The sequence below is a fragment of the Camponotus vicinus genome, unplaced genomic scaffold (assembly GCF_025532165.1).
Source record: "Camponotus vicinus isolate PSW18456_S1 unplaced genomic scaffold, iyCamVici1.0 SCAF_10, whole genome shotgun sequence".
In the NCBI taxonomy this organism is placed as follows: Eukaryota; Metazoa; Arthropoda; class Insecta; order Hymenoptera; family Formicidae; genus Camponotus; species Camponotus vicinus.
Window position 1 is genome coordinate 9,339,897 of NW_028141946.1, and position 9,213 is coordinate 9,349,109.

General features: G+C 29.5%; 4 protein-coding genes across 7 annotated transcripts; 2 read left to right on the forward strand and 2 right to left on the reverse strand.

Moving 5' to 3' along the window:
- Window positions 1–703: 703 nt before the first annotated feature.
- LOC145961016 (uncharacterized) lies at window positions 704–2,394 on the forward strand. The gene is made up of 3 exons (XM_083080804.1): window positions 704–968; window positions 1,051–1,454; window positions 1,532–2,394. Exons 1-3 carry the CDS (start codon window positions 965–967, stop codon window positions 2,177–2,179), a joined length of 1,056 nt encoding a protein of 351 aa, XP_082936930.1. The 5' UTR covers window positions 704–964; the 3' UTR covers window positions 2,180–2,394.
- Rpl30 (ribosomal protein L30) lies at window positions 2,386–3,613 on the reverse strand. The gene is made up of 4 exons (XM_083080805.1): window positions 3,533–3,613; window positions 3,390–3,434; window positions 3,017–3,162; window positions 2,386–2,604 (listed from the first exon to the last, which is right to left on the reverse strand). The coding sequence occupies exons 2-4, from the start codon at window positions 3,408–3,410 to the stop codon at window positions 2,427–2,429; spliced, it is 345 nt and encodes a 114-aa protein (XP_082936931.1). The 5' UTR covers window positions 3,411–3,434; window positions 3,533–3,613; the 3' UTR covers window positions 2,386–2,426.
- Window positions 3,614–4,391: 778 nt separating this feature from the next.
- Mpi (mannose phosphate isomerase) lies at window positions 4,392–7,448 on the forward strand. Of its 3 annotated transcripts, XM_083080813.1 has the most exons (7): window positions 4,417–4,431; window positions 4,504–4,666; window positions 5,534–5,861; window positions 5,922–6,237; window positions 6,443–6,610; window positions 6,683–6,885; window positions 6,962–7,448. In XM_083080813.1, the coding sequence occupies exons 3-7, from the start codon at window positions 5,547–5,549 to the stop codon at window positions 7,163–7,165; spliced, it is 1,206 nt and encodes a 401-aa protein (XP_082936939.1). In that variant the 5' UTR covers window positions 4,417–4,431; window positions 4,504–4,666; window positions 5,534–5,546; the 3' UTR covers window positions 7,166–7,448. The 3 variants fall into 3 exon arrangements, with proteins under 3 accessions (XP_082936938.1, XP_082936939.1, XP_082936940.1); XM_083080812.1 differs by having other exon boundaries at window positions 4,392–4,666; XM_083080814.1 differs by lacking the exons at window positions 4,417–4,431; window positions 4,504–4,666 and adding an exon at window positions 4,721–4,872.
- Window positions 7,379–9,079, reverse strand: Tfiifbeta (transcription factor TFIIFbeta). Of its 2 annotated transcripts, XM_083080816.1 has the most exons (6): window positions 8,736–9,062; window positions 8,298–8,449; window positions 8,142–8,231; window positions 7,922–8,046; window positions 7,698–7,841; window positions 7,379–7,592 (listed from the first exon to the last, which is right to left on the reverse strand). In XM_083080816.1, the coding sequence occupies exons 1-6, from the start codon at window positions 8,882–8,884 to the stop codon at window positions 7,434–7,436; spliced, it is 819 nt and encodes a 272-aa protein (XP_082936942.1). In that variant the 5' UTR covers window positions 8,885–9,062; the 3' UTR covers window positions 7,379–7,433. The 2 variants fall into 2 exon arrangements, with proteins under 2 accessions (XP_082936942.1, XP_082936941.1); XM_083080815.1 differs by having other exon boundaries at window positions 8,142–8,449; window positions 8,736–9,079.
- Window positions 9,080–9,213: the final 134 nt, after the last annotated feature.

Consider the following 9,213-nt stretch of genomic DNA (forward strand, 5'->3'; position numbering starts at 1 on the left):
CCATTGAGCGCGTCACGTGTCGCGTCATCCAGCGCGAGCCAATCAAAACATCCCATTGTAATAACACGGAAAACATGTTATTACAATGGGATGTTTTGATTGGCTCACGCTGGTTGACGCGACGTGTGACGCGCTCAGTGGAAACTCAGCCTAAGAGTATAAATAATTACTACCAATTAAATAAATATACCAAAAAGGAAAGCTGATTTTTTTGTTAATTTTATTTTGTAATAAAATTGATGTTTCTTTATAAGCTATAGATTTGTATCTTGCTAACGTTCGCGAATATTTGCTGAAAGCTGAAAAAATCCAGCGAACAGCGAATACTCGCTAGTGAACAGCGAATGATCATGTGATCTTCAATCGCAGCGAAAAATTCGCTGCATGAATTGGCACCTTTAAGGCGCCTTTTCATGTTGTAATGGTTCTCGCGCTCTTATATGAAATGCGCGATGCAAGGTCGTCGCCAAAAGCATATGTTACATTATATATATTTATTATATATTTCCAAAACAATTTTTAAATATCCAGTAATTATCTTGGATATATCAAAAGCAAGAGATGGTGTCCACGCAAGCTCATGAATAAATTTGACGTCTTGAAAAGTTATGAAAAGACTTTAAAAGTATCTTGTCTATGATGAACATCAGGGATTTACCAGATTCATTGTTTGTCTCATATAGAAGAAGTTATGTGATTCATATTCTCTGTTCATATACATATATATATCACAACGATTGCATAGTAAAGATAACATTCTGATAGTAACATAATGATAGTAACACGTATTTATAAAGTAATAGTGTGGAATCATCAAATTCCTATGCCTTTTAGTTTCTGTTTCTGTTGAAACATATTACACTTTACTTTTTTCTCTTGCAAAATAAATTTGATATAAAAATACATAACAAATAAAAAATATACATAGAAATATATTGAACAAAGGAGTGATTGTAAAATAAAAATGGGTAACTAAATATTATTTGCACAAATAAGAAAAAAAAATTTGTATTGTAAAAAATTTGCTTTATAAATATTGTATATATATAGGTAGTTCCTCTAGCCAAGAAGCTCTAAATAATGAACAAGCAGACTCTGTCAATGCAAATGAAGAGATTTTTCCAAAAGATACACCTGCAAGTACAGCTGCTATTGTACCATCCAAGTTTATTTCGAAAGATGATTTTTTTACAACATGGTTATCTTGGAAAGATGAGTTTCTTACCTATATAAAGGATATTGATAAAGAGGAAGCCAACAGAAATATGTGGGGTATTATGCTTTTAAATCGTATGGGTCCTGTTGGTCAAGAAATTTACAGAACATTTTCCTTCTATGATAAGAATGCAGAGGAAGATATAAATGTATTAATCAAGAAATTTGATATTTATTGTATGTACAGAGATAAGAAAAAAGTTAATGAAGATATCGATAAATATGTAAATGACTTAAAGGTATGAAACTACATATATTATAACAACTATATACCTATGAATATAATTTGTAAGTTATAATCATTTGTCTTTTGCAGCTCACTGCTATTGCACATAATTATGCTGATCCTACGAGTATAGTGAGAGAAAAAATTATAGAGGACATCAGCACTCAATGTTTTACAGGAAAAGCTGCGCTTTTCATAGAACGGAAAGGAACAAATTTTATACCATTCTTGCAATCGTTAGATCTCAACAATATTATTCTCTTTTGGAAACAATGCGAAGATTTAATGACACAAAAATATAATAATGAATATAATGAAGAAATGCCAAAACAAAGCTCTGCTCATGTCACATCTACTATAATAGATTGTAATAGATGTGGTAAAAAACATAGTCGAAATCGATGTCCAGCGTGGGGTGTGCAGTGCAGTAAGTGTAAACAATTTAATCATTTGATGGAGTGTTGCAAAGTTAAATACGTGGATAACTGTACTAAATGTGGAACGAGCCATATTCAATCGCGTTGTCCGGCATTCGGCGAAGTATGTACAAAATGTGGCAAAAGCAATCATCTTTCGTGGAAATGCCAGATTCCCTTCATAAACAATTGCTGGAGATGTGGCCAAGATCACGTTGCGTCCGCGTGTCCTGCACAAGGACAGATATGTCGTCGATGTAACAAACCAAACCATTTGGAAGAACAATGTGCGAGCAAGCTGGACGATAGTACACAGCAATAGTAATTGTGATAAATCCCATTATTTTTTTAAAATATCAGATATATTTTATAGAAGATGCAATATTATATATTTATATAAATAAATACTACTTTTTAAATATATAGGCACCGATGGTTTTAAATGTATAACATTTATATTCAAAACTTGTTTTAGTATATGAGCAAGGATATTGTATATTGATAAATAAGGATGAAAATAAATAATAATTTTCAAGATTTTCAGATTATTTATTAAATAAAAAATTATATTACGCTTGATCACCAGTTGGCATGGATTTTATAATATCAGAATTGCCAGGATCTGTGATCGAAAGAGTACAGACACGGAAGTATTTACCACAGGCTGTTCCTAATTCAATGTTGTTTCCCGTGTAATGATGTACACCAGTCTTCGCCAACATGGCATAGTACTCGATCTCCGACTTCCTATTAAATCCAGATTAAATTATGTTAAAAAATTGAATGGAATTACAATTTAATGCCCTGTGCACTTACAAACAAGGGCAGGAGACTACTCCATAGAACTCCTATTCAATTTACAATAAGCAAATTGATATAGTCATCGATATCATTAACTTCATTAATGATTTATTTACTTGATATAACATTTTTACAATAAAATATAAAATTCTTATAACACATAATAAGCTATATATTTGATAGAAACTTTTATAAGTTCTCTCTATTGAGCTATTCTTATATTTAAATTTTAGATACACATGTTGCAATTATTAATATCTCCATCAAATGTTCTTCTTAATTTATTTTTAAGAGAAATATGTTCCTACTCAACATATCAATTCGCTCTTACAAAAGGAGTGCTACTTCTCAGTCTCACCTCAACGGCGGTGTATTACTAGCGATGATGACCAACTTGGCTTTGCCTTGGCGAAGGGACTTCAGAGTTTGCTTATAACCAAGAACATATTTACCAGATTTCATAACGAGTGCTAATCTGGTATTGATGCTCTCTTGAGCCTTTTTCTAAATAAATAAGCGATAAAATTATTTTACCATTTATATTTAATCTCAGAAATAAAATTTATAAAAAATATTTTTATTTTAGAAAAATATTTAATTAAATATTTTTCTTTTTTTATTACATATAGATGTGTAATCGAAGATATATTTAATATATGTAATAAAAAATGTGAAGTTTCGTTGTGAAAATTTATCTAAGTAAGCACGTGGGCGTGCAACAATGCAATTACCTGTTTCTTCTGGGCCACCATTTTTGCAGGTGATTTTTCTCACGACTGTAATAACATTCGCAATTATTAATTTTATGTATTCATATAATTATATACAAAAAAATGATATTAAACGTTCAGAAATCTTCAATATTACAACATACCTCGTGGTAAGACGAACGATGAAGAAGAAAGAACGAAGACGAGATCATTGCCTTGTGCACCAACGTACATGAACTATAAAATACATAGAGAGAAGTCAAACACACACAGGCTAATGTTATTTGTGTTTCAATGTGATTGGTGGAGGGTACCCGATGGACTACGTCGCCAATTGGCCAATTCAAAATAGGACTCTCTGATTGGTTAATCGTTGCTGGTTACCCTAGGCACAGGTCGATATAATTGGCTATGGTCAATCGCAACGTGGTCAAACGAAATACTCCCGTGATTGGTCATTCAATTGATTACTATTCTAGCGCTAAATTCAAACTACGTTTTAAGATATTTGAGAGAAATATATATTTATATACAAAAATAAGTAAAAAAGAAACAAGATTATTGTTCATTAGAGATTCCTTAGAAGATATCATGGATGAAGTAATGCGAATCGAGTCTATATCTTGGCAATAAAAAATAGAAAATAATAAATTTGACAGATATTTCTTACATCTCAGATGATTGTAAATTGACGCAATTTCGATTTGACATTTGTTGCATTTTTACAATTTTTCCAGTTTTTTTCTTCTCTTCATACTCTTTTTATTTCCAATGTTTAAATATTTTTATTATAGAAAATATATAACGTATATATATATAACGTATATATATATATATATATATATATATATATATATATATATATATATATATATATATATATATATATAAATTTTATATAAATATATAATTTATATTTATTTCATTAATTTACTTATTTCATTCTGTAAACAATATAATGCAGTATTAAAGGGAACAAACCCTTATATCTGAGCAACAGTTTTTAATTCTGTGTGTGTATGTGTGTGTGTTGCATAGCAGAGAGAGAAAGAGAGAGCTGGAAGTAATATTAGTAAAAATAATATTTAATAGCTTTTCAATTATAAATATATTTGTCTCTCTCCTGTCTTTATAGATACAGATCGATCGTACGCAAAGAATGAATTTGTCGTAATAATAATATTATTTGAAAAGAAAATAATTATGATTTATCTTCAAGAGGAAGTACGCGTACACGTAATTATATTGAAATGATAAGCTGTAAAGTAATAAGATGAACTTCGACTTAGATAATACAGGTATTGTCATATCGTATACTCGGATTTATTTAAGGCGTTTGCTCGCTTCTTTTTTACATTGTTTCGTACATAAAATGTTAGGAAGGGAAAGAAAGGGTTATAAACTTTTGCAACATATGTATATAGCAATCACTAAATTATGTAAACAAATGCATACATAATCAGTACAGAGTGAAATATTCATGTTGCCACGCTTACAGGCTTGTGTAAGGATTATCATTTTCAATATGTGAATATGTATATTTATCTAGCAATAATTAGATCAAATTTTTGATGAAAAATGGATAAAAATAGGATAAACTAATAAACTTCCTCAGATCTGCAAATTTCAATTCTTTGATTTTTGTTGAAAACTTTGTATCGCATTTTTGTGTGCATATATTACTGATACATAATGTAAAAAATAATAATAGTAAATTAAAAATATCTGTCGTATTATATAAATAATGCTAAATTTAAAAGAAGAGAATTATGTAAAAATAAAAGATTATTTTACCTATAGAAAAAATATATGTATATTATATAGGAGGATATATATTTTTATCAAACATTTCTTATAACTCTGACAGGATGAATGTTATAATATATATTAAGAACTTTTATTCAATGAATATTATATGTACGCAGTGAATCTTGTTAGTATTATATAAATTCTATTATAAAAATCAAATGTATAAAAATGAACAATTTTAATTTCTATTACGCATATGCAAATATTTAAAATTTATTAGCTCCTTGTGAATCTTCTGTTAGCGTTCTATATAAATTCTATTATAGAGATCACAAATATAAAAAATAAATAATTTTAATTATTTCTTATTGTGCATATGCAAATATTTGAAACTAAATTAATTCCTTGTTATATAGATATATCTTTAAAATGGAACTCAAATGTGCAATTCAAACATATAATTGGGGAAAACATGGTATGGACAGTATTGTTGCAACTTTGATGAAATCAGCTAATACTGATTTTGTGGTGGATGAGGAAAAAACTTATGCGGAACTATGGATGGGTACTCACGAGAATGGTCCATCGTATCTCAAGGACTCAAATGTTTCCTTGCAGAAATATATTCAAGAGAATACTAAGGTGTTAGGTGATACAATACAAATGTTTGGCTCTGACTTGCCTTTTCTCTTTAAGGTCTTGTCTATTAATAAAGCTTTGTCCATTCAAGTGCATCCAAATAAGGTAACGATACTTTTTTATTAACTGTAAGAGTAGTGTATTATGATTGATTTATGATTTCAGGAAAAGGCAAAAGAACTACATGAATTGTATTCAAATATCTACAAAGATCCAAATCACAAACCAGAATTAGCAATAGCTTTGACCCCTTTTGAAGCACTCTGTGGATTCCGTCCAATCAATGAAATAAATGATTATCTGAGTAATATACCAGAGTTACTTTCTGTGATAGGAGAAACCAATGTTCGCCGTTTACTTCAAGCAACCGATTCTATGGTTGGTGACGCTTTGCGACAATGTTTTTACAGTCTTATGACCTGTGATTCTAATGAAGTGACACGACAGTTGAGAAGTTTGATAGACAGATTGCACAATACAGGTACAAATTTCTACATATAAAATGTTAAATAAATCATGATCACAAAAATCCCATATAAAAAAAAAACATTCTTTATAAAATTATAAATAAAATTTCCTTAATAATTGTAACATAATTAACTGAATATCCTGTATATTTTTGTATTCTCCGTTCTGTAGGAAGAAATTTTTATTAGAAAAATATAATCATATCCAGTTGCTCTTAGATGATTCTTACAGGCAGTGGATAAAAGCCGATGTATTAAAACGCCTCTATGAAGATTATCCTGGAGATGTGGGCTGTTTTACAATTTACCTGTTCAATTATATAACAATGCAGCCAGGCGAAGCCATATATATTGGACCAAATATACCTCATGCATATCTTTCTGGCGGTGAATTATTTTTGAACTTTTGGAATTTAAATATAAAAATATAAATGACTTATATTGACTTTCAATTTTCAGATTGCATAGAGTGTATGGCATGTTCAGACAATGTGATACGAGCTGGACTTACACCGAAACCAAAAGATGTGCCAACTTTAATACAAATATTATCGTTTGAATGCGAGTCAGCTTCTGCCAGAAAGACTCAACCATTTCGAGAAGATGTGTTCACCGAAGTTTTTCGTCCACCGATCCCAGAGTTTGCAGTAGCCAAGATCACTGTGAGTTTTAATGTGTTACCATTCAACATTTGTGATTGTATAGAAATATATGCATATATTTATATTACATACGCAGCTACCACCTGGACGACCATCTCACAATTTAAAACCAAGGAATTCAGCCAGCATTCTATTAATAGTGAGTGGCAAAGCAGAAATATCTTCCAAGATATTTTCTCGCGGCTCTGTTCTGTTTATCCCTGCTAATGAAGCAGTGGAAATTAAAGTTTTATGTGGCTGTCATCCCATGCTAATGTTTCAAGCATTTCCAAATGTTTAAGGATATAAAAATCGACTAACAAATCTCTTACAATATTTGTAAAGTGCAAAATATACTTAATTTTTTGTCTTTGAAACAATTGGTACATCAAATAACTTTTGGTAAGGAACATCCATTTTTCTACCTGCTATATGATTGTACATAATTTTTCTTTTAAGCATAATTATAAATTATAGATTACTGGAAATTTACAGTAATTAAAAAGATATTCAATAAATTTTATTAATAACTATATTTGTGCATAAACATGTATAAATAAGAAAAAAAGTCAATCATCTTCTGATTCATTGCCTCTTTTTGAAGTACTTTCTGTAGGTTTTTCCTCTTCCTTGTAATGTCGATATTCTGGCTTTAATTCCCACATATTTCTATGAGGATTTTTTAAGTTATAGTTACAAACTTCATTGAGGATTTCTTTTAAATAAACCTAGAATTTTTGAATATAATATGTGAGATATTAAATAAAATTATGACTTCTATAATACATTATATATTCAAATATTGCATGAATAAATAAGATATATATATTTACAATAGGTTGTCTTGTAATTTTCACAAGATCTCTTATATTATAATATTGATGTTTCTCAAATGCTGCAAAAAGCATATCTTGTACAGCATTTCTATCATCTCTCATTTTCTTTCCTTCTGCTTTCTTCTTCTCAGCATATTCAATCTGTAAAATGTTTATGAAACATCTGTTTATGAAACATCTTAATCTAATTATGTTAGAAAGTGTCAAAAGATAATACTCACATTGTGTTTGTGATCAGATACAGGCTTGAAATTCTGTACAACTCTATCTAATTGTTGAACTTGTCTTTGTGGCACAGAAGCTCTCTTGATACTCTCTAGTTTCAGCTTCATATAACAATTATCAGCTAAAAAAAAATTTAGCAAAAAATGTTTGGAAAACATACATATATATATATAAATCTTTTTCTCAACACACACTTTATTTGCATAAGTAATATACCATATGGTCTGCATTCTAATTTTTGTACAATCCTTCCTTCCATAAAAAGCTTCTCTGTTTCTGGAACAATTGCATCTGAGCTCGCGGATGCTATAAGATTAATAATAGATAATGCCAGAAAATATACATCAAATTTGAAAATAGTGTCAAACTTACGGGTAACATGAGAAAATACTCCTAGCATTTGTCTAGTAACTGTCGTAACATCTAATCTATGTTGTTTTGGAATTTCTTCTTCTCCAGATTCTTTCAGAGCCAAAACAGCCTCTGACAGTTTGAGAGATACTTCGGCTTTCTGTCCTGGGTTTCTAAAAAAAGATATACAGAAACAAAAATAAAATAATTCTCGAACAAGGAAATTAAAATTTCACATTTATAAAAATTATCATTTATAAATATTATCATTATAATTATATTAACAGTACAATGATTTAATATATCTTTCAAAATATAAATCCTTTATAGCAGACACAGAATATTGCATCAAACATTACATGGTTCATACTTTCTTTTTTATTTTTTTATAGAACAATTCCTCCAAGAACAATTTTAAATTACATATACAAATTAATGTAGCAATATAGGCAAACTTACTTCGTAATCTTTAATTTGCCGACTTCTATATTGCCAGGTGCTTTTTCCCACTTGTTGGCTATATATTTAGGCACTTTGACAAGCCACACACCACGGCCAGCATTACTCAAATCCAATTCTTTTTCCGTATGCGAGGTATTTGTGGACATTATCGTTTTTATTATTTTTTTAACAGCGTGTAGTAAAAAAGATTATTTTTTTCCTCTCTCTTAACACAATGTAATTATTATACTTTCCTTTTTTTTTAAATATACAAGCACTTGAGCATACCACGTGTAAAATGAAACACTCATCTGAATCGTCTGCTTTCTGCTTACATCCTATGAATATATATAACAGTGATGAGAAATCATGGGAAGTAATTTTGGATATGTTTAATTTGATTCCAAAAAAAATCGTTCGAAGCTGATTCCAATCAGAACAAAGAAATCTTTGAACTTTCATCTTGATTGGTGAATCTATTTAAATTTAATTTGAT

Bases quoted from the DNA above. Each gene is read 5' to 3' on its own strand.
- LOC145961016 (XM_083080804.1), top strand. The intron at 1,455-1,531 runs GTATGAAACTAC...TGTCTTTTGCAG, and splicing joins AATATGTAAATGACTTAAAG to CTCACTGCTATTGCACATAA.
- Rpl30 (XM_083080805.1), bottom strand. From the start codon at position 3,410: ATGGTGGCCCAGAAGAAACAG. The intron at 3,163-3,389 runs GTAATTGCATTG...TTATTTATTTAG, and splicing joins TGGTGGCCCAGAAGAAACAG to AAAAAGGCTCAAGAGAGCAT. The intron at 2,605-3,016 runs GTGAGACTGAGA...TGGATTTAATAG, and splicing joins AGTAATACACCGCCGTTGAG to GAAGTCGGAGATCGAGTACT.
- Mpi (XM_083080812.1), top strand. From the start codon at position 5,547: ATGGAACTCAAATGTGCAATTCAAACATATAATTGGGGAAAACATGGT. The intron at 6,611-6,682 runs GTGAATTATTTT...TTCAATTTTCAG, and splicing joins TCATGCATATCTTTCTGGCG to ATTGCATAGAGTGTATGGCA. The intron at 6,886-6,961 runs GTGAGTTTTAAT...TTACATACGCAG, and splicing joins TTGCAGTAGCCAAGATCACT to CTACCACCTGGACGACCATC.
- Tfiifbeta (XM_083080815.1), bottom strand. From the start codon at position 8,884: ATGTCCACAAATACCTCGCATACGGAAAAAGAATTGGATTTGAGTAAT. The intron at 8,450-8,735 runs GTAAGTTTGCCT...ATCTTTTTTTAG, and splicing joins GGCAAATTAAAGATTACGAA to AAACCCAGGACAGAAAGCCG. The intron at 8,047-8,141 runs GTATATTACTTA...ATTTTTTTTTAG, and splicing joins ATTAGAATGCAGACCATATG to CTGATAATTGTTATATGAAG.